Raw genomic sequence first — 22758 nt, 5'->3', positions numbered from 1 at the left:
GCCTGAGTGCGCGTGAACATACGTGCACGCATGTATAGTTGTGTGTGTGCATATATGGTCACGTATGCGTGTGCACATGTGGTCATGTGTGCGTGCCCACATGCACACATGCTGGGTGTAAGAACGTCTGATCCTTCCTTTGGGGGATACGGTGAAGGGAGAGCAGAGTCTCGGGAGGGTGGGCGGGCAGAGATCCAGCACCCAGGCAGGTTGACCTTTGATGGGAGGAACACAGAATCCACCGGAAATTAAAGCACCACACTCTCCGCCCAGCAGGGCAGCTGCTCTGGCGGGTGGGCCTGAGTCAGCGCCTCCCCTGTTGGGTGATGCTTTGGTAGAAGAACTTCAGTGTTTTAAGTTACAACTACCTTGTCCTTTTATGGGGCACCCCATGATTTAAAAAATTAAGCGTCTGCAACTTCTATACAGTTTGAAAACAGCTTCTCGTAGAATTTGTGATGACATAACTTAAGGTTTGGTGTGAAAAGTAGACATAACATTGGAGAAAAGTATGCCTCAGTCTAAGTGACGTAGAGGCTAGACATTATTCTCTGACTCACTTGTGTGCACATTTTCCGGTGACTTGCGACCTCGCATTTCCTAGTTCCCGATGTCAGTAGGAACGGGGACCCATTTGTAGCCTCATCCATTGTTGAAGCAATCGCGACGGTGGACAGAGCCATAAACTCCACGCGGACGCACTTGTTTGACAGGTATTTGCAGAGGCGGGCGGGGCTTCAGAGGGTGATTCTCGGACGCAGTTTTCACCGGTTTGATGGGAACAAAACACGGTTTTAATTTGAAAATCAATAAACAGTGTTGGTGTTAACTTTGCTGGGGGTTAAGATAACAGAAAGATGCTCCTTTCCAAGTAGAAACTGAACTATGATTCACAAATAGAACATTTAAACCATTTTTTGACTCATTATTTTGGCTTGTTACTCAGTGACTTGGCAAAAACAAAGTATTTCCTAAGCCCTTCGTGCATTTGTTCATCTTGGCAATTCTAGCGTGTTTTTTCTGCATTTGAACTGAGATAGTATATTGGTGTTTTTTTCTACTGACGTAATTAATTATTTGTTTTTAGTGTCTTTTGGTTTTGTTCGTTTGTTTTGTTGCCTTCCGCTTGGGATGAGTAAGGTACGATACCTTGTGTCTGTAGAAACGTAGCCACAGAAATATTTAAGAGCGATAATTCTCCTTTGGGCGCGAGTGACCTTTGTTCTCAGTCATCTGTTCCGTTCTTCCCTTTTCTTCCCGAACACCCGCTAGCCGGCCCCGCTCCCCGAACGACCTGCTGGCCTTGTTCCGGTACCCACGGGACCCCTACACTGTGGAGCAGGCCCGGGCCGGGGAGATATTCGAGCGGGCGCTGCAGCTGATTCAGGAGCACGTGCAGCACGGCCTGATGGTGGACCTGAACGGAACGAGTCAGTACCCGGGCGGGGTCCACACCCCGCAGATCCCTTCCCCATGACGACGTCCAGCCTGTCGGGTCCGGGGTCTGTGATGATCACGGTCACGTGCGGGTTGCCTTGAGCTGGGACAGTCCTGTGGCTCCCCAGGTCTGATGGGAGACCCAGCGGTGACCTGACATGTGCTCAGCACGGGTGGTCGTGCTGTCCTGGCCCCCGGGCTCTGACCATCGGGGCCTCTGGACCAAGGAGAGCCCCTCGGAGGCCGTGGGTCCAGGTTGGGGCTGTTAGAGAGGACGCTGATGGAGCCCCAGCAGGTGCCGCGCAGATGGCGAGGGTGAAGCCACCCGCTCCTCTGCCCGCTGCAGGGCCCCGCCCGAGCCTCTGCAGGGCCGGAGGGGGATTAGCGCCCAGACAGTGTTTAGGAGGAAGCGTTTTCCTTGCTGACCCTTCAGCCGTTCAGGACTTCTCAGGGCGGCTGTGACAGAGCAGGCGTGCCAGCCTCGCCCTTCTCTCTGGGGAAGTGGGAGATGCCAGGCTCTCGGGTCTGAGCCTGACGCCAGATGGCGACGGCAGCCCAGTGTCCTGTCCCTGCAAAGCTCCTCTCTCGTGCAGGCCTCCAGCGCTTGCGTGTCTGACTGCTGCTCCCCCAGCCTGGGAAATGTCACCTCCGTCTCTTTACTGCTTCCCTATGGGGGTGCTTGGGACGCTGTCCTCTGCAGAGGGGAGCTGCCACCTGTCTTCTTTAAACGTACATGGGCGTCGGTCCCGAAGGGAGAAGCGAGATGCGTGGTGACCACCCCGCGGCCATGTGGGGAGCGTGGGCCCTGTGTGTGGAGCCCCAGGCGCCGGGTCTGGGGGAGCGTGGAGCGGGAGCTGGTGTGCCAGGTCCTTCCCAGGCTTCCCTGCGGGAGCTTCCTCACCTCCCTGCTTGTTCTCTCCCGGGTCCCGGCGCTGCTGTTTGGTCCGGCAGGCCCAGCTGGCAGGGGCCCCGGGACAGCGCTCGTGCCCGCCTGGTGCCCGGGCTGCTGAGGTGTGTCTCCACCTTCTGTCCAGGTTACCACTACAACGACCTCGTGTCCCCGCAGTACCTGAGCCTGATCGCCAACCTGTCGGGCTGCACGGCCCACAGGCGTGTCAACAACTGCTCGGATATGTGCTTCCACCAGAAGTACCGGACGCATGATGGCACCTGCAACAACCTGCAGCACCCGATGTGGGGCGCCTCGCTGACCGCCTTCGAGCGCCTGCTCAAGGCCGTGTACGAGAACGGCTTCAACACGCCCCGTGGTATCGACCCGGGCCGGCACTACCACGGGCACCCGCTGCCCATGCCCCGCCTGGTGTCCACGGCCCTCATCGGCACCGAGGCCATCACCCCGGACGAGCAGTTCACCCACATGCTCATGCAGTGGGGCCAGTTCCTGGACCACGACCTGGACTCCACGGTGGTGGCCCTGAGCCAGGCCCGCTTCTCCGACGGGCAGCACTGCAGCTCCACGTGTAGCAGCGACCCGCCCTGCTTCTCGGTGGCCATCCCCCCTGATGACCCGCGCGCGCGCAGCGGGGCGCGCTGCATGTTCTTCGTGCGCTCCAGCCCGGTGTGTGGCAGCGGCATGACGTCACTGCTCATGAACTCCGTGTACCCCCGCGAGCAGATCAACCAGCTCACCTCGTACATCGACGCCTCCAACGTCTACGGCAGCTCCGAGCACGAGGCCCGCGCCATCCGCGACCTGGCCAGCCAGCGGGGCCTGCTGCGCCAGGGCATCGTGCAGCGCTCGGGCAAGCCGCTGCTGCCCTTCGCGGCCGGGCCGCCCACCGAGTGCATGCGCGACGAGAACGAGAGCCCCATCCCCTGCTTCCTGGCTGGCGACCACCGCGCCAACGAGCAGCTCGGCCTGACCAGCATGCACACGCTGTGGTTCCGCGAGCACAACCGCGTGGCCACTGAGCTGCTGGCGCTGAACCCGCACTGGGACGGCGACACCGTCTACCACGAGGCCCGCAAGGTGGTAGGGGCGCAGGTGCAGCACATCACCTACCGGCACTGGCTGCCCAAGGTGCTGGGCGAGGTGGGCATGAAGATGCTGGGCGAGTACCGTGGTTACGATCCGGGCGCCAACGCCGGCATCTCCAACGCCTTCGCCACGGCCGCCTTCCGGTTCGGGCACACGCTGGTCAACCCGCTGCTACAGCGGCTGGACGAGAACTTCCAGCCCGTGGCGCACGGCCATGTGCCGCTGCACAAGGCCTTCTTCTCCCCGTTCCGCATCGTGAACGAGGGCGGCATCGACCCGCTGCTCCGTGGCCTGTTCGGCGTGCCGGGCAAGATGCGCGTGCCGTCCCAGCTGCTCAACACGGAGCTCACCGAGCGCCTCTTCTCCATGGCGCACACGGTAGCGCTGGACCTGGCCGCCATCAACATCCAGCGCGGCCGCGACCACGGCATCCCGCCCTACCACGACTACCGCGTCTACTGCAACCTGTCGGCCGCCCACACCTTCGAGGACCTGAAGAACGAGATCAGGAGCCCCGAGATCCGGGAGAAGCTGCAACGGTGGGTGTGGGGGGACAGCCCAAGGGGGTCGTGGCCCCTGGATTTGAGTCTCTGTGCAGCCTCGGGGGTGGGGGGCACGTGGAGACGGGGAGGGGGCAGGTTGAGGCTTGACTTCAGAGATGAGGGGCCCTGTCCGGCGGGCCTGATGGGAGGGGTGTGGAGGGATGAGATCGTCGGGCAGGACGAGACTGGCCCGCGGGCGCTTCGGGGAAGAGACCCTGCTGCAGTCTTGGGAGCCGGAGCGCCAGCCCTTGGCGCCGCAGGACAGGCGGGCCCCCAGCTATGAGGCTTTGTCCGGAGTCCTCTCCCTAAACCCGCTATCCCCCAGACCCGGGCCCCTCGCCTGTCCCCTGCACCCCCGTCCGTCACAGGCAGCAGCCTCCCCCCTCCTGGGAGAGGGCTCACTGGGCCGGGGGCACGGAAGTGGAGGACGCCCAGCGCGCGGGGCAGGGCCCCTGGAGACCCCCGGGCAGCCCCTCCCTCGTGGGCCCGCAGAGGCCAGGGCCGGCCCTGTCAGGCCACGAGGGGCCGGCGTCTGGCGGGACGGGGCTTCCTGCCTGTAGCGGCTGCCTCCTCCCCGGGATCTCTGCGTCCAGATCGCTACTCAGACAGGGTCCTCACGACTCCCCCGCCCCCGCCCCTCGTGTCCAGGCTGCCCTGGCTCCTTAAGTCCTGTTTTTCTCGTTAATTGTTCTAGTCTCTCTGGGGGGGTCTTTAATGGAAATAACCACTCACTAGAGTTTTCCCACAAGGGTCCCCTGTAGCCCGCTGGTCACTGTGTACTTACAGTATGTTTTCCCATTTGAAAGAACGGCTTTGAAAAGGAAAAATGCTTCTCTGTAAAGGCCCACGTGGGTCGTTTTCTGGACGCTCCTGCTCATTAGGAGGTAAATCGCTGATGCTTCGGTCACACGCTTGACACTGCAGTTCAGGCGTGTTCTTTAGGGCCTGGCCTGCGCCTTCCGGAGAAAATGACTCTTACTCGTAGTTTATCGCAGGTTGTGACTAAGTGAGCGTCACGCTCTACAGTTGAAGATGTTCCGGTGTTTGTTTACATAACAGTGTCAGGTTGCCCGCTACGTAAACGCACGCTGCCCCGGTACAGAGACCTTTGTGGCACGGGCTGCTCAGCTAGGGTGTGTGGACTGTCTGTGTTCTTTATGCTTGAATATCCTCCGTTGTTCTTGTCCAGACTGACGAGATCACTTTCCTGGTGTTCCTTTCCTTTGCCCAGCGTCCGTCAAAGCCATCTGCTCTCCAGCTCAGCGCTGCTGGGGGCTGGGGGCCCTGGACCTCGAGTTCCAGGGACCCTGGGGAGGCGGTCAGTGTGATCCACCCCCAGGAGAGTCACGCGCTTACCCGCTTCTGCGTCAGGCCTGACTCTCCGAGTGGGGATGAGACAGGTGCCCGGGCAGAGTGACAACACGGGACAGTGCGTCCCAGCTGTGGGACAGTGACGCTGTCAGGGAAGAGAGGCTTTTAGACAGGGCTTAAGGGGGCGTGTGCTCGCACCTGTGTTAGTGGCATCCGATCAGATCTGTCCATTTCTGGGTGCACAGCGAGGGGGAAGTGTGGCCTGTGCTGGGGGGCTGTGAGCAGGAGGGTGCCCTGCTTCGGTCTGGGGTCTGCGGGGCCCACCTGTGTGGCCAGTCACCCAGGGGTGGGGGGCAGACGGAAGGGGGCCCTGCCCAGGAACGGGGTGTCTCCTTTGGGAAAAGCCCCTGCAGGCGGAGAACCAAACTCGCAAGGCTCTTTCTGACTGTGTTTCCATCTGAACTAAAGTTCAGTGTGAACGTCCTCGAACTTGTATAAAGTTCAGTGTGAACGTCCTTGAACTTGGGGAGAGCGAGGATGGCGTGTCCTCAGACTGAATGCCCTTCCGGCAGCTTCGCGCTCACCCTGCTCCTGAGAGGGGGAGCGCTGAGGACGGCCCGGCACGGCCCTGTCCGCAGTCAGCACCCCTAGTCCAAGCAGGTGGAAAAGGCGTCTCGGTTACAGGATGAACTTAAAAGGCCCAGTGGAGCTTTGGGTGGCAGCTGGAACGAAGCCATTAGCGTCTGCCCAGGGTGTCGGGAGAGATCAAATAAGAATGATGTTAGAGAAGTTGTCAGCTCTTTGCTTGGAAGCATTTATTTCTAAGGAATTGGAAGAATTTGATGAAAAAGTTTGTTCTTGGACATTCAGACCTTGCTGTCTTAGTCTTTTGTGCGATTCCTACTTAGTGAGTAGTTTCTTCACAGCAAGTGTGTTTTCAGTGTACGGCAGGATCCCAGTATTGTTTCGAAAACGTGTCTTTAGCTGTGTATGTAGCTTATTCTTCGTATGTATCAATGACAAAAACACTGGAAGGGTTTCCAGTAAATGTCATGTTGTCTCTAAACAGGCAGGAAAGGTGTGGTTTTAATTTCCTTCCTTGTGTTTTCTTGGCTTCTCTAAGGTTTGTATAATAAATATACCCGTGTGTGTATTTTATCATGCGTATATAAACGGGAAATGGGAACACCTCTTTAAAACATAATGGATAGACGCTTTAAAGAAATAAGTGGATTTTACTAAGTGAAGACCTGAATAACGTCAAATAATGATAAAGACGCCACGAGGGTTTTATCTTCCGCTAGTTGCTGTGCTCTTCACCAGGTACGGCTTTGCTCAGTGAATTGAAGGCTCTGCTTGGTCTCGTAGGTTGTACGGCTCCCCGCTCAACATCGACCTGTTTCCCGCCCTCATGGTGGAGGACCTGGTCCCCGGCAGCCGCCTGGGGCCTACCTTGATGTGTCTGCTGAGCACGCAGTTCAAGCGCTTACGGGACGGGGACAGGTAAATGCAGATGCACCTGCCGCCAGGTAATTCGGTAGGTGGCCGTGTGCCGGCAGTGTTTCTGGAAGGCGGCCTGTGCTGGTCCATCAGAGGAGCTGCCCCTGCTGACGCTAGTGCAGGTTTCTTGGTCTTCGTGTTTTGAGTGGCTCACAGTAACGTTTGAGTCCATTTTTAAGTGACAAGCTAATTGAGCCACTTGCGTCTCGCCACTGGCGAAACTGAGTGTGGGGAATGCCTTAGCCAGCCCCGGGCTCTCCCTGTCGTGGTTTCCCTGAGCGTTGCTCTTGTTCTGGGGAACGCAGGTTGTGGTATGAGAGCCCGGGGGTCTTCACCCCCGCCCAGCTCACGCAGATCAAGCAGACGTCGCTGGCCCGGATCGTGTGCGACAATTCAGACAACATCACGCGTGTGCAGAGGGACGTGTTCCGAGTGGCCGAGTTCCCCCACGGGTACAGCAGCTGTGACGAGATCCCCCGGCTGGACCTCCGCGTGTGGCAAGACTGCTGTGAAGGTGGGCGTCCCGGGGCCCTGCTGCTCACCGGGGTCCGTCCTCCTTCACCGACAGTTTGGGTGGAAGCTTAATGCCCGCTAACGCACGGGCTGGAATCGGCACAGCAGTGAGAACACGAAACAGGCGGCTCTAGGGGTCACTATAAATTCTGGAGTGTCCATACCGAGCAGTACTGTGGAACCCGAGGATAACTAAAGTCGTGGTTTTGAAGAATTTGTAATGCCAAGGGATAGGAGTTAGCAGTGAGAGCCACTAAGTAACAGAAACAGACAGCAAAACTGTAATGAGCTTAGCGCCCAGCTTTTCTTTAAAACCTATCACATGTCTGCATTTCATAGCCTGCCTGCCTGTCCCCGCAGATAAAATATGAACAAGAAACAGATCGCAAAGCTTGCCAGACCTCAAATTTAATTTTAAAACTGCGTGCTGTGTGTTCTCAGTGTCCAGAAGAGCTTGTGTAAGCAGAGAAACGTGCCATAAGTCCCCTCCTGAGGAAGTGGAGAGTGTGACAGGCAGCTGCGTGGCGGCCTCACCCAGGCACCTGGGAGCCCGTGAAGGCGGCGCTGCCTGTCCTGCCGCCGCGGCTGTTTCTGGATGCGCCGTCCAGGCGGCTCCTATGCAGCATTCCCGAGCCGGGTCGTAGCTAACCTCGACGGCACGTTCTCATTTGAACATAATTTTGGTTTCATTCCAACTGTGATCAGAGACCCAGGGAACATTGCAGTGGGGGGAACATTGAGGACCCATTCTGGGTAACCCCGCTCTTGTGGTGAGGAAATGGGGCCCCGAGCCTGGGGCAACACCACGGGCCACAGAGCCCCTGCAGGTGAGGTGGGCAAGGAGGGCCCAGAGCCCCGGCCCCCGGCCCTCCGCCTTCGGCTGGCGATGGACACCAGGTGCAGAAACCGGTTTTCTTTCGCACCTCGTTACTTCCGCAGGAATAGCCCTGGCCAGGTTGTTCTCCCTAGTAGTTAATTTTAATGAGCTGTTATTTTCGTTAGTAAGTATTGAAATCTGGGTCGATGCACGTTGTGAGTGAGTGAGTGTGTCTGCTGTGATTCTGTGTCTGTGGCTTCTCTCTGCGCGTACGTATGATGTACGTAACTAATACATGGGGTACATAACACGTTAAATATATATATATAATGAATACGATTTGCAACGTTGTAGGAGAATTCACATAAAAATTAAAATTTTGCTCACTACATGCCCAAGTTTCCAAAGCATTAATTTCTGATTTTTATAGCTGTTGGGAACTTGGTGTTTTTTTTCGCTTTTTTTAAAAAATATTCTGACTAGTATATTAAGGTCACAACAGTTTTCCACACACATGGCAGAGAATTTGATTCTTGTGTTTGCAGACGGTTGTTCTCTTTGAAAATCATTGGAAAAAGCCAGTCCTTCTTTTCAGATACAGAATCTTCATTTTCTGATAACTTTGCCAGATAGATTCCCTGTAGCTGCTTAGAAAGGAACAGAGACAGGTTTTCTGGGTTTTGCTGCAGAAACCCAAAGTCCTCTGAGAGCCTGAGTCTTGGATCCAGGCTCTGTCCTGTGTGCCACAGCCCAGAGCTAGAGCCTGAGTCTTGGATCCAGGCTCCGTCGTCTGTGCCTCATTCCAGAGCCTTTTCTTGCTTCCGCTGGACAGTCAGAGGCTTAGGCACTTGGTACAGTTTCCAGCATCCTTTCTTCTGGATTCTTTTCCTCTTAGAAATAGCAGGCATAGCCCTCAGCTGACAAAACTTAAAGAATGCTCTATAAACTTTATCTGTTTTTATTTTAGTCCAGAAGCCATATCTAAAAAGTGGTGGAAAAAAAGAGTTATGGTTTGACAGAACCAAATGTCGGTAGCTGTTATCGACACCTCAGTGTTTATAAAAGACTCACTTACAGGCTTCCCCAGTGGCGCAGTGGTTGAGAGTCTGCCTGCCGATGTAGGGGACACAGGTTCGTGCCCCGGTCCGGGAGGATCCCACATGCCGCAGAGCGGCTGGGTCCGTGAGCCATGGCCGCTGAGCCTGTGCGTCCGGAGCCTGTGCTCCGCAACGGGAGAGGCCACAGCAGTGAGAGGCCCGCGTACTGCAAAAAAAAGACTCACTTAACGCAAACTTCTTTAACCTTCATCTCTTAATTGTGTATTTGTTTAATCCAAGTACGAAACCTGCACACGTGAGAAACCTAAGAAACTGCCCTTGGGAGGATGCGTGTCTTTTTCTCTTGACCAAAGTTAGGAATTTCAGCCTCTCTGTGAGGACTGATGAGTCACGGAGAGGAAGACACACACATGCACACGCTTTTGAGATCACTGTAGAAGTTACCGAAACAGTGCCAACCACTCCCGTGTGGGCAGCACAGCAGGCGCATGCCCCACCCGGAGGAGGGTGTCGTCGGGGGGCAGCACTGGGGGTCGGGGGGCTCCAGGCCGCTCACCTGGGGCGGGGAGGGGAAGGGGAGTGGGGACAGTGCCTCCAGCGCTGCCGACCTGAGCGCCCAGCGTGTCCTGCGGGAAGGACAGTGATACTTGCCGAGCTGTTCTTAACGTCCCCTTCGTGGGACTCGAGACCCTAACGTGTCTGCGCTTTGCCCGCAGACTGCAGAACCCGGGGACAGTTCAATGCGTTTTCCTACCACTTCCGAGGCAGGCGGTCCCTTGAATTCAGCTACCGGGAGGACGAGCCAGCCACGGATGCGGGGCCTGGGAAGATGCCAAGGTACGGCCGAGCCCCGCCGGGACCTGGGACCGTGCACCCTGCCAGCTGGCCCTTGGGTGTGGGGGGGTGTGCCTCAAGGGCACCCATGCAGCCACTCCACGCGCCCCGCCCTCGGGCCTGGGAGCCGCACACCCTTGGCTGTGTCCTGAGTCTCCCTTGCTTCTCCCAAGCAGCGCCGGGATGCCCGGGACGAGGCCTAGTAACGCCTCGGCCACCGCCTTTGAGCGCCCACCAGTAGCAGGGACCAGCGACTTCCGGGAGTTTGTCCTGGAGATGCAGAAGACCATCAGGGACCTCAGGAAGCAGGTTGGGCGCCCCCATCCTCACCTCCCCGGCCTGCCCGGCCCCTCTCCACCCTTGGGCCCAGTGTGCGTTTCTCCCGTGACGGTGAAGGGAAGGTGCTGCCCACATACCCCTGGTCCTCGGCCCGGGAGCCTCCAGGGAGGTCACTTTTGTCTCTGCCCTTCTTTCTGGCTTGGCTCCAGCTGGGCCGCATTGAGCTGCCCTTGGACCTCCTGGGACCGGGGACCCTCGGCCGTGGGCTGCCCACTGGCGCGTTGGGTGAGGGGCGCGGGTTCCCTCCGAACACTGGCTGTGAGGGGCTCCGGGTCAGGGCCACGCAGAATTCAAACCTCAAGTCCTGCCCAAAGCCTCCTCTTCAGGGATGACTGTTAAGCCTCTGCTCCCGGGGGGATCAGGAGGTTTTGATGGAGGTGGGGTCCCCTTGGGCGCCAGGAGGGCACCGGCACATCCATACTCCGGGGCTCTTCCCTGGGGGTCTGTAGGGTTTTCAGACCTCCGCACCCCGCCCCTGCCGTGTCTGCGCGGGGGTCTCAGTGTGATGTCACCTAAGTGGGAGTGAAGAGTGAGATCTCAGGTTAATGGGATGCATGCAGAGGGTCCCAGTGAGAAGGGCTTCTCATGCTGTGGAACATTCCAGAGACAGGCCTGCGAGTGGGGGAATCTGTGGTGCAGGCCACGTCCTGCTTCTGGGGATCTCAGTCCGCGGGCTTGGAAGACGTTTGTATCTTCCGGGGAGAAGTGCGCCGGCTGCCCTGCATCTGCTCTGTGCTTGCCCTGTAGCTTCTCCTCCCGCCTAGGGGTCTGGGGACAGAGTTGACAGCCTCAGGTGCTAACAGACTCGCCACGGTTGGTGGGGGGAGTGGGGGGAGGACTGACCTACCCCAGCTGGCCTCCCGCTGGGTTCAGGGCCCGGACAAGAAGCCCTTTGCCTGGAGCTGGAGACAGAAAACCCAAGCAGACCCTGAGCTAGCCGCACAGCGTGCCCAGGGTGGGGCTGCACCCTCAGATGAGTGTCCAGGGCCAGATGGCTGACCCCTGATCCCTGAGAGTCCACAGGGAGCGGCAGAGAGGCCCGGTCGCTCTGCACACATGGGTCAGGCTGACCAGACGGGGATGCAGGACGGGGCGGTGAGAGGCTGGCCACCCCACGCCCGGCGGTGCCTGTCCCACACCTCGTTCATGAGTCAGCTGAGACTCGGAAAACCCGAACGATGGTGGGCTAAATAAACGAGGTGGAAGTTTGCTTTCTTCTCACGTATCCCAGAGGGAAATGGGCCGGGGCTGCCGGACCCTCCACGGTGCAGAGGCCCCAGCGTTTCCAGCCCCCGCCACCCCGTCAGCGCCTCCCTCCCAGCAAGAGGGTGGCCCCAAGCTGGGGCCGGTGTGCGTCGGGGTCAGCAGCCGGTCACAGCCCAGAGCTCCTTTGAGAAGCTGGTGCAGAATGCTCTTGTCACCCAGTCCTGTGTCGGCATTCTCTTTGCTTCTTTCTAAGGTTTCTCTTCTCTTCTTTACCGACTACTCACCGTCCTTACAGTCCGTGCACTTCTGGCCTCAGACACGGCGGAGGTCAGGCTGTTGTCATGGAGCTTTTGGACAAACAGCTACCAGCTGCCTAACGAGTAAATCTGAGGTTCCAGGAAAGTGCTTTAGACATTCACCTCGGTCCCCGTTCGTCGTGAGGCATCGTTTCAAGTGAGGGAGCAGGTGCGCGGTACCCAAGCTGCCCGCTGCGTCCCGGTGACCAGCGCTTCTGCTTTGCCGCAGATAAAGAAACTCGAGTCTCGGCTCAGCACCGAGTGCGTGGATGCAGACGGCAGCTCGCGCGCGGACGGTACCACATGGAAACGGGATCCCTGCACCGTCTGTGAATGCCGCGTGAGTGTGGATGCCGCGGGGGACCCGGGCAGGCAGCAGGGCCGTCAGGGAGCTCAGCTGTGGGGTCCCCTCCCACGTCCCTTGAGAACTCAGGGCTCTTCCCCCAGAGCCGTTGCTGAAGGTCGACACGGACATCACTGCCCCTGGTCAGCGCGGGGCTGTCCACACTGTTCTCGGTCCTGGAGCAAGTGGACCGAGGGGGCAGTGGTGGCCGCAGGGGAGAGGGGCCTGGCCGCTGCCCAGGCTGGGCGGGAGTTTTGGGGCGGGGCTGGGAGCCAGGACGGGAGGGCGGCGGCGGGTCGGTGCACATGGGGAGGGGACTTTGTCCCCTGGCCCTGGAGGAGCAGGTGTCCATCCGGTGTCCCTGGTGGTTGTCAGGTTTGGGCAGAGCCCTGTCCTCCCAGCTCCTCTCTAGCCGGACCTCTTCCTGGTTGACACCCAGGGACGTGATCCCGGGGTCCCCAGTGGGAGGTCAGAGCTGGGGGTGGGGTGAGATACAGGGGCCGGGTCCCCAGGACTTACGGGCTCGGGCGCCGTCTCTCCTCCAGGACGGGCAGGTCACCTGCTTCGTGGAGACTTGCCAGCCGGCCGATTGTCCAGCACCCGTGAGGGTCGGCGGGGCCTGCTGTCCTGTCTGCCCGGGAGACTCCATGGGGAAGAAGCCCTGAGTGCCTCTGAGCCCTGAGCTTCCCCCTCGTCCCCTGGAGAGCGAGGCCGGAGCGGGCAGTGCAGGGGACAGGGCACAGCGAGGCCGGGACGTCTCGGGGCCACGGCACGGAGCCGTGTCGGAACTCGCCCAGGGGGCTCAGGCCGGAGTGCTCGCCAACAGACCACGGAGCAGACACGTGTCCTAACTTCATGTTAGACTTCTCAGGTTTTTATTTAATTTTTTCTAAATGAGAAATTGGTGCTACTATTAAATTGCACGATTAAATCATTGAGGCTCCTAACTTGATTTCACCTAATGTCACCGTTTCTTCTCAACTGAAAGTTAGTCCCGCCTGGTTCTGGTACCAGGAGCTTGCAGAGTGGAGCCGCCAGAGGAGGGACACGGGATTGGAAAGAAACTCAGTCTCTGGCACACGGAGCAGTGTCTGCGGAGCGTGTTGGGTGACTGGTCTGGGCAGTGAGCACATCCCCCCAGCCCCGGCCCTTGGCAGCTCCCAGGGCATCACCTGGACCCACAGGGCGGATGACCCCGCCGCCTGGAGCAGCAGCCCATCCTGCGGCTCCCGACTCCTTCGCCCGGGATTGGAAGGTTTTTCAGCCGCGTTTAGAACAGGTCTGCGTTCACCTGTAACTTGCACGCACGCTGGCTGGTGTGGACCAGATGTGAAAACCCTCCGCTCCACGCCACGGTACCTACTGACCTGCGCGGCCAGCGTTAGCCGTGGCCAGCGCGTGCTCTGTCCCACCAGAGCCCACGGGAGGGCCACAGTGCTCTAGATTCTTCTTCCAACGGGAGGAGTTCGAATGTTGGGACCTTTCTAACTTCAGGTTGTGTGAGTGCATTGAAGAAAAACGACCAATCCCTATACCTCATTTCTGTTTTCACAGCGTGTGATGTTTGATGAAATTTCGCCCATGCTTTAGTTTTAGATACATCAGAAAAATCATTTCCACTCTGCAAAAGTTCTCGTAGGATTCAGTGAAAAGCAACTTCCATACCTCATGGTCTCCGTCTTTTTAACTGACCAAAAACCTCCCGTCTTGTTCCAAATACAAAGTGGTCTGTGTTCTGAGAAACATGTCCCTGGACATCCTGCTCAGTTCCGCAGACCTGAGTGTCCACAGCGAACCGGGTCCTGTGCTGGGCGCGGATACAGTGCCCACCTGCCCTTCCCACAGGAGACCCTCGAGGACCCCGGCCATCTCGGTCCGAGGGCCAAAGCCTGTGGCCCGTGTGGAGCTCATCACGGGGTGGGGGAGGGGAGGCAGGGCTCCCGCCAGCATCCAGCAGGTAGTGGGCAGTTTGAAAGCCTGGTTTCGGCCCAGCACAGGCCTCCTTCCCGGCCACAGGAGACCCCAGTGCCTGCCCTGCTAACATTCCAGCCCGAGGACTCGACAGCAGCTTACACACGGTCGGCTTGAAGTCTGTCCTCACACATCACTAAGTGATCAGTAAAAACTCCAGTGTTTCACAGGCACGGGACTTCTTCTGAACTAATAACTCACACTGAATGAATAACCAGATCTTGGAACCAGTCTCTGTGAGCAGGAAATGGGTAACTTCGTCGGAAAGTTGATGGCTCTGTAAGTTGCTCAGGTATAAAATCCCGCCTTCTGGAGTGTTTTGGTGTCTGAAGGTGCCCGGGGGCTTATCTGTGGTTTCACGCAGAGGGTGGGTTTAGACAGGCAGCCTAGCACGGCGTTGTCTAGCCCGACGGGAGGCTGACTGTGATTCACAGAGAGGTTCTGCGGTTGCGGTTGCAGTTGGAACGTCTGCAGAATCGGCCATTTGATGAGGTGGTGGGAGGGGCCTGGACACGCCTCCAGCCCCGTGGGGAGCTGCGTGTACATATTCCCTGACTTTTCTAACCCTTTGCCAGGAGCAAGTGCCTTTCTTCTGTTCATTGTAATCAGTCCGTCACCAAAGAGCCGTTTGCACTATGTAACGACGCCTTTCAGTTCCAATAAATGGGCCACATTTTCAAACGGAGAATGGGTGTTCTTCTTTTCATGAGCCGATCCCAGAGGTGGGTCCCCGGGGGAGCCCAGGGTCTCTGCATGGACCACCATTCATAGAAAAAAGTGAAAAAGGAAGAAAAACAAGGGGATTAGTTAAATGGAGGCTGTCCTCCCCCGTGGCTGGGATGCTGTCCTGTGGACAGAGCTGACCTCCGTGTTGTGAATTTCGGGCAGGTTGGGGGCGAGCTCCCAGGAGAAACCTCCAGCCCCTACCCCACCCCCGAGGTTTCTGGCTCTGTGGCCAGAAACATGTGACCGTGTGACAGCTTTCCAGCCCCTGGTGCCCTGGGTCCAGGCAGGAGAGAGGATGCCGTCCTGAGGGACCTGGAGGGATGTGAGGGTGTCTTTGCAGGAGCTGGAAAAATCGTGGCTCGTTATGGAGTTACCACAAGAAGAAACTTGAAAGGGAAAAATTCAGTACTGAAGTTTTTGAATTTGCCAAATCAGTTCAAACTTTGTGATGAGACACTTGAACTTTCACGACCCTGCCTCACTGCAGGCAATACTGAGCCTGTCCTCTGATGCTGTCCTGGGGAGCTTGCCCTGGTCACGGGAAGGTGAGGGATTGCGCGGAACGACTCGAGCAGCTGTCTTTTCTTCGAGTGACAGATGTCGTGTTACGTACGTTTTTGTGTAACGTGAATAAGCTTCTCCACGTAGTGTTGGGTGCTTGAGGACCCCATGAGCTGGAGCTCGGGAAGCAGGTACCCAGGTAGAGTGGCTGCAGAAGGGCGTGTGGGCCGCAGGTTGATAGAAAGACTGGACGATGTGGAGGCCAGGCTGTGGACCCGGAAACAGGCCTGCCTGGACTTCCTCTCCCTCCCCCAAGACCAGCACCTGTGCTGTGTGCCGGCCACACCTGGCGTGCTGACCGCACCTGGGATGGATGGTGGCCCCCTGGCCCATGGAAGGACCATCAGTCTGAGGTGGGGGGTGGGAGAGAGCAGTCCCCCTTCGGCCAGATTCTCAGCAGGCACGGTGCCCCGACCCCCTCCCCAGGGGACCCAGGGTCCACAGTCCATCCCACTCGGCTGGAGGCCGCCTCTGCCAGAGGCTGGGGCCCGAGGTGCAGAGGTTCATCTCACCTGGCCCACCTGCAGCTCACCTGCTCTCCACCCCTCGGTCAACAAAAGACAAATTAAATGAGGCGCTTTCCTGGTCAGAGGTTGACCCTGTGCCATTTCAATTGAAACGAAGTGGACGATGTAAAGCTGGCAAAAGCGTTTGTGTCTTGCTTTAGAAAATGAGGAGAGGAGAAAAATGGTACAGATGAACCGGCTTGCAGGGCAGAAATAGAGACGCATGTAGAGAACAAACATGGACACCAAGGGTGGAAAGCGGGGCGGGGGAGGGTAGTGGGGGGGGATGAACTGGGAGATTGGGATTGACATGTATACGCTATTATATATAAAATAGATAACTAATAAGAACGTTGTGTATAAAAAAATAAACTTCAGAAAAAAAGAAAATGAGTCGAGAGGGATTCTGAGATAACTATGGCAAACCTAACCTCTTGGTCTTGGTGGTTTTCATGAGTTTCTTTACAATAATTTATTAAGCTGCCAGTTTACTTTTAGGTAATTTTTTGTGTATTTTATTTCATAATAAAAATCTGAAGTCATTAGAAAGATATTTAAAAATTAAGCAGTTTCAACAGTTGGGGAGCAGGGAGATATATGGGACCTCTCTGTACCTTCCTCTCAATTTTGTTGTAAGCCTGAAACTGCCCTTAAAAAACTAAAGTCTTATTTAAAGGAAAAATGAGGAGAATGTATGGAAACATTCCTTGTGCCTTCTTAAAATATTCACACCTGTTTCCTGTGGGCAAAATTATGTGCTCAGTGACATAAATAGTTGTGTTTTGTTTGCCAAGTGATTTGCCAAAAGGTTCTTCCTTATATGTGTGTGTACAGCTGATTCACTTTGTCATAAAGCAGAAACTAACACACCATTGTAAAGCAATTATACTCCAATAAAGATGTTTTTTAAAAAAAAGAAAGATTCTTCCTTGTGCTTAGAGAATGACCCAAAAGCATTTTTTAAAAAAAAGTCTTTTCTGACAGTTTCAGGAAGTCACCTGAGTGTGTTTCTTCTGGTTTCACCACCGCATCACCATCCGCAGCTGTAGCCATGAGACCCTAGAACCTGGAGACAGATGGGGGAGCAGGACGAGCACGTCAGCAATCGGGGTGCGGAGTCCTCTGTCCCTGAAGCCACCAGAGCCTTGCATGTCCCAAATGCCCACCATGGACGGTTGGGAGTCTCGGCCTGAACAGCTAAATGGGTTGTCCTGTAATTGCAGAAGAGGGGAAATGGGCCCAGAGGCGGGGCACCTGCACCAGGCCACCCGCAAGTGGAGGGCAGCCCTGGGGCCCCCTGCAGCCAGCTTATCCCAGGCCTGTGTCTGTCCTGTCCCGTAGGCTCCTCTGAAAAGGCTCCTTCCCACTGTGCGGCCCTTTGGGCTGCCGTCCTGTTTTCTTTAAGCGGCTACTTTGGCAAAGGCCCTGAGCAGACCACGTTCCTGCTTCCTCAGGTATTGAGTGTTAAGGTTTCATGCTTGAAATCTTCTAGTTGTGGATTTGCCGCCTTTTATGCTAATGGTAACAGATACTCTCAGACCCAAAACCTGGAGGCGTTGACAGGGAAGCAGCATGTTTGAAGTTGGAAGGTTCCAGAGGCTCTAGTGGTGCCTCTTTCAATGTTTGTGGGATTTGTGAAAAATAGCTCAGGCTCATTTGCTCTTTCAGTGTCTGGATTTCTTTCTCCAGAGACGGGGTCTCCAGAGGAAGGAAGCCCACCAGAACGTCTCCGTGGTCTTTCCCACGGCAGCCTTACCTCCTGCCGTAAACGTTTCCCTAACTTAACAGAGTGATCTCGAAGTCAGGCTTTTTTCCCATTATAACTCTGAACATCAGCCTGATGCTGGTCTAGTCGGTTCTGCCAGGAAGCCCCATTTTTCAGAAATAGCTTCTTTATGGACACTTTGGTGTTACTGGGGAGGGAGGGGACTGTCCCTTTGTCGCTTGCAGTGACTGTTCAAGGGTAGAACAGTGAGTCTGGTGTGGCTTTTCTGTGCGGGAGGTTTGGGGAAGGAGAAGGGTAGGAATCTTCTGATTTTCATTATAACCTTCTTTCCTTTTCCAACATTGAGCATAATCTTAAGTATCATGGAAAATGTTATTTTTGATGTGTTTTATCAAAATCGAATCTCTCTGTAATGGTTATTAACCCTCGATTGAAAGCCCTAAACTTCGGAGCTGCATGACGTCATTGTTACATGCTTTTCCCATTAGCTTCATCCTTCCTGGCACCCAGACGAATTCTCCTGTTGTTTTATCTTTGAGCAAAACAAATCAGGGTACACAAACAGAGCCTCTGCTGGATGACTTAATTTGCAGCTGTTCTCACAGGAAGTCCCTGGAAAACATTGGTGTTTGTGTTCTTTAAAAATTACGGCACCAGAAATTAACTCAGAGAATAGCCACGGTCACCATTTCTTGTAATCGTGATTCAGCGTGAGTAAAGTGAGAGGGGACGGGATGCTGGTGCCGCCTTGGCCGTGTGTCCGCGGAACATCTCAGCCGGGCTGGGTCTCGCCTCTGCTGCCCGTGGCCCCAAGGCTCAAACCCACTTCTTCTGACTGAGGCCAGTACTTTTCTCATTTCACCAAACTTAGAGAAAATGAACACCTACGTTGAATTAACACTTTGATGCATGCTATACTTCACCCAAGGTGCTGCTAGAAATGCCTAATTCATTGAATGTTCCTCACATGGGGGGACGACATTCTGTAACTTTGGGAATCTGAATGCTTGAAGTATGATTTCCTGTTTGTGCTGAACTACAATCCTAACCACGCTTTCATTCGCTTACGAAGACACTGTGCTCGGGGCCGCACGTGTGTGTGTGTGTGTGTGTGTGCGCGCTGCGCGTGCGTGTGCGTGTGTGTGTGCGTGTGCGTACTGTGTGTGCGTATGCGTGTGTGTGCATGTGCTGTGTGCGTGTGCGTGTGTGTGTGTGTGTACTTCACACCACCTGTTCCTGCTGTGCAGACAGCTGGGGGGTTCATATCAAGTGCCTAGCGCAGAACCAGGCTCTAACACAAGTGCCGTAGGAGTGCGGTTCTCTTTCTGGCCACTTGGGCACAGCTGTGCTCCTGGAGACGTCTCCGATCCCCCAGGTTCCACATTTAGTTCTCAAAATAACAATAAGCAGTGACTTGTGTTTTCATGCCGACAGGAAGAAGGAAGAGGGTGCTGAAATGCTTCATAGGCTCTGCGTGAATTTAAAGGCAACAGAGTTTGCATGAGAAACTCCCTCACTGGACTCAGAATATTGTGAAACGAGAGGCCGACGGCTGACACCCAAGGTCTTGCAGAGGCCGGGATACACCTGGACACAGCCTCAGCCCCCAGCCTCCTTCCCGTGTGACTGAAGCCTGCCGCCCTGCCCCGTGCCCCTTTCCTGCTTTTGTGTCTGCCCTTGTCCTTATCCTCCTTACGTGAACTATTCCCATGCACCCGCTGCCCGCTGCTGACCACCTGAGCCCCTGGCGGCCGACCTCCGAGAAAGTACCAGTGGGAGCGGGGCGCCCGTCGGCCTGAGCTGCTCTGCGGACTCACCCGTTATCATTCCTGCGCTCAGCTCTCACGTCCTGGCCATGTTACAGACTCCTTAGTGACCCCTTCTTACCTTTATCTCCATGAATTCTTACTTGGTGCGTACATACAAGAGAATATTACTCAGCCATTAAAAAATGAAATAATGCCATTCGCAACAACATGGATGGATATAGAGATTGTCATCCCGAGTGAAGTGAGTCAGGAAGAGGAAGACAAATACCATAGGATCTCACTTACGTGTGGAATCGAAACTGTGATACAAATGAGCTCATTTACAAAACAAAAACAGACTCACAGACATAGAGAATAAACTTACTTACGGTTATCAAAGGGGAGAAAGGTTGGGGGAGCGATAAATCAGAAGTCTTGGATTAACATATACACACTACTATATATAAAATATATAGTATATAAAACATATATAAAATAGAGACCCAACAGGGACCTACTGTATAGCACAGGGAACTGTACTCAGTATTCTGTAATAACCTATATGGGCAAAGAAGAGATGTATATATATACATATATATATATATATATATATATATATATATAAAACTGAATCACTGCTGTATCTGAAACTATTACTGTAAATCAACTACACCCCTATATAAAATAAAAATTAAATTTTAAACGGTCATTGCTGATCTGGTGCTCACGTCTCATTGGCAGCGGCCCCGTCGCTCTTCAAGGTGGAGATCTTTACTTGGAGGCTGATTGTAATAATATTACTTTTGCAGATAGCGTATCTGAAGAGACAGGTGAGACAGCGAAGTCGCTGGTACAGCGTTTGAGGCGTGGGTCTGGGGGTGCGGGGAGCAGGTACAGGGCTGCCCGCTGCTGCGTGACCACAGCACGGTCAGGGCAGCCTCGCTGCTGGCCACCAGCCGCCGTCCTGAGGGCGTGATGGTGACCTTCCGCCTCTGTCCCCATTCTGCCACCGGCCTCCTCAAGATGGGTGGGGCTCACTGCCCTTTATTGAACCGACGGGAATGGGCTTCCTCCCCTGCTTTCTCTCAGCGGTGGAGACAGAACCCTGGAGAAGAGAGAAACGCCAGGAAAGTCATGCAGGGGTTTCTCTGGTTTTCATAAAAATGAGTCAAAACAGCCCCCCCCCCCCGTTATCTATTTCCTCTTAAACATACCGTTCTCAGGCCTAGGAAAAGCCATATAAACCCAATTTTCTGTTCTATACCCTATAAATTAGTTAGTCCACTCTAAATTCCGATCTACGCAGTGGGCAACCAGGCACAGGTCTCACTGTCCTAGAGTCCAGGCCCTAAGCTGATGTCCAGAGCAGCACGGGTGTGCAGACTTGCCACAGCTGTGGAATCTGGGGAAGCAGCTGGACCCTGGTCAGCGAGTGGGGAGAACTGAATGCTGAGCTGGCCACGTCTCGGTCTCGTCTGACTCTGCGACCCGCTCCCTCACCCCTCCTGGCCCTGGACGAGGCCCCAGGGCCCCGAGGGGCCCGTGTGAGCCCAGGTGCTGTCGGCTTCTGGATCCTTCTCCCGCATATGACTCACCCGCCTGCTGGCATGGCTGCAGCCTCGTGGGGTCGTAGAGCGGCTCTTGGGGACGTCTTCCTGCTGTAGCTGCAGTTAGGGTGATGTAAGGGCCACCCTTTCATCTCTGGGCTTGAAGAGATCTCTTTGCTTTCCTTCTTGGTCACTGTACGAGTCGGCGTGCTGGGGTGGAAACCAGTGCTTTGAGTTCCCCTGACACCTACGTGCCACCTGCCTGACTTTTGACAAGTTGCCTGACCTATCTGGGTTCCCTTTCTCTTCATGTAAGACAGGAGAAAGAACACCTTCCTCATAAAGTAAGACAGCATTAGGTGTGGATTTCTTCTCTCCTTCCACCCCTGGAGACAGACACCGAGTTTTGCTGTCACCGAGGAGACATTTTCAAAGGCTGAGCTGACACCCTCTGGCTGAAATTCGAAAGATGAATCGCCGAGTCCCAGAATTACAACTTAGATCCGTCAGAACTCTTGTTGCCAATGACAAAAACGTAGCTCAACCCCCAGAGAGAATGTGAGCTTTGCTGGCGAGGCACATGGTAACGTGGGTGTACCTGCGCCCCAAGGAAGCAGGACCCCCGTGTGAGCTCCTATCTCCGCTTCCCTCTCAAGGCTGCTGTAACCTTTCAGTGGAAGACCTGGATCTTGGTGGCATCCAGGGTTGCATCAGCTGCTTCACCCCCAGAAAGACAAGGACCCCCATTCACAGCCCGGTGAACGGTGGTGATCGGGTGTCTGGGGCAGTGCCCACCTCTGGGGCTGTGTCCGTGGGCTGTGAGGACATGGTCGCTCAAGCCCAAACCACCTCCTGGAGGGTGAGCCCCCCTCGCAGCAAGACGGGGTCTTCAGGAAGGTGGTGGGCATGCTGGTCACACTCAGAGGAGCCAGGACTGCAAGTCCCCCATCACAGTTGTGTCAGGGTCCCTCGTGGGCCAGTCGTACCTTTAACCCCAAGGGAGCACAGGTCCTTTACAGGAAAGTAACCATGTGAACAGTTGTCTGTTATCAGGACAAGTAACAACTACTCAGACTTCATCCATTTATTATCTTCCCTCCACCTTTTCTATTTTTCCATCTTTCAGGGCAACTGTCAGTGAATCTTACAAAACTAAAGGTGTTTCCTCCAGATTTGCCCTAAGTGCCTTCATGGAATTCTGGTTTCCTGGAATTATTGTAATTACTTATGCTCAGGAAAACGTTAGCAATATGAATTGTCCGTAAACTGGGAGTGGATGGCTTTGGTCCCACCCAGGTCTTCTAGAATCTTCCAGCCAGGGTTGGCTGGACCTGCAGTGCTGTTTCTGTTGGGAGGCTGTGCGCTAGGGCTCTTGGAAGGGTTCCTTGTGTTTGGCAAAAGCTGGAACAATTGGTGCTTAAAGTCAATCCCAGAGTCGCTGGTGTGTGCTGTCTGGGCCGGGTCCTTTCCAGGTGCTTTGTCATCTCACCCCCCAAGGTTCTGGTCCATACTCTCTCCCAGCCTGAGGCCTTCATCCAGCAGGAGTCAGCAGGAATTTCTGCTGCCAGGCCAGGGAGCCACGAGAGACTCTGCTTCGGACAGAGTGACCGTCGGGCCAGGGGTAGCGTTTGCTGGATTCTCCCCCCGTGTGCGGTGTCCCTGCGTCCTAAAGTACCTGCAGCAGAAAAACCGGCAAGCTGGACAGAGCCTTGGTCCCTCACGGGGTCGGCCAAAACAGGGTTTCCTTGTTTGAAGGTGAGAGTTCCTGGAGACACATT

The 22758-nt window shown here is 55.5% G+C and overlaps 1 protein-coding gene across 1 annotated transcript in view; it reads left to right on the top strand.

Moving 5' to 3' along the window:
- PXDN (peroxidasin) overlaps window positions 1–13437 on the top strand; it is a gene marked incomplete at its 5' end in the record, with an annotated part of 64614 nt that extends 51177 nt beyond the window's left edge. The window contains 9 exons of the mRNA XM_082851323.1: window positions 605–713; window positions 1273–1430; window positions 2472–3975; window positions 6658–6792; window positions 7095–7303; window positions 9894–10014; window positions 10188–10320; window positions 12082–12192; window positions 12741–13437. Of these exons, the coding sequence (XP_082707449.1) occupies window positions 605–713; window positions 1273–1430; window positions 2472–3975; window positions 6658–6792; window positions 7095–7303; window positions 9894–10014; window positions 10188–10320; window positions 12082–12192; window positions 12741–12860 (2600 nt within the window). The 3' untranslated portion in view covers window positions 12861–13437. The remainder of the gene's footprint in view (window positions 1–604; window positions 714–1272; window positions 1431–2471; window positions 3976–6657; window positions 6793–7094; window positions 7304–9893; window positions 10015–10187; window positions 10321–12081; window positions 12193–12740) is intronic.
- Window positions 13438–22758: the final 9321 nt, after the last annotated feature.

This window comes from Leucopleurus acutus, assembly GCF_964270905.1.
Source record: "Leucopleurus acutus genome assembly, chromosome: 12".
NCBI classification, from domain to species: Eukaryota; Metazoa; Chordata; class Mammalia; order Artiodactyla; family Delphinidae; genus Leucopleurus; species Leucopleurus acutus.
Note: the sequence above shows the minus strand (reverse complement) of the source record. Positions and strands in the feature narration are given on the sequence as shown.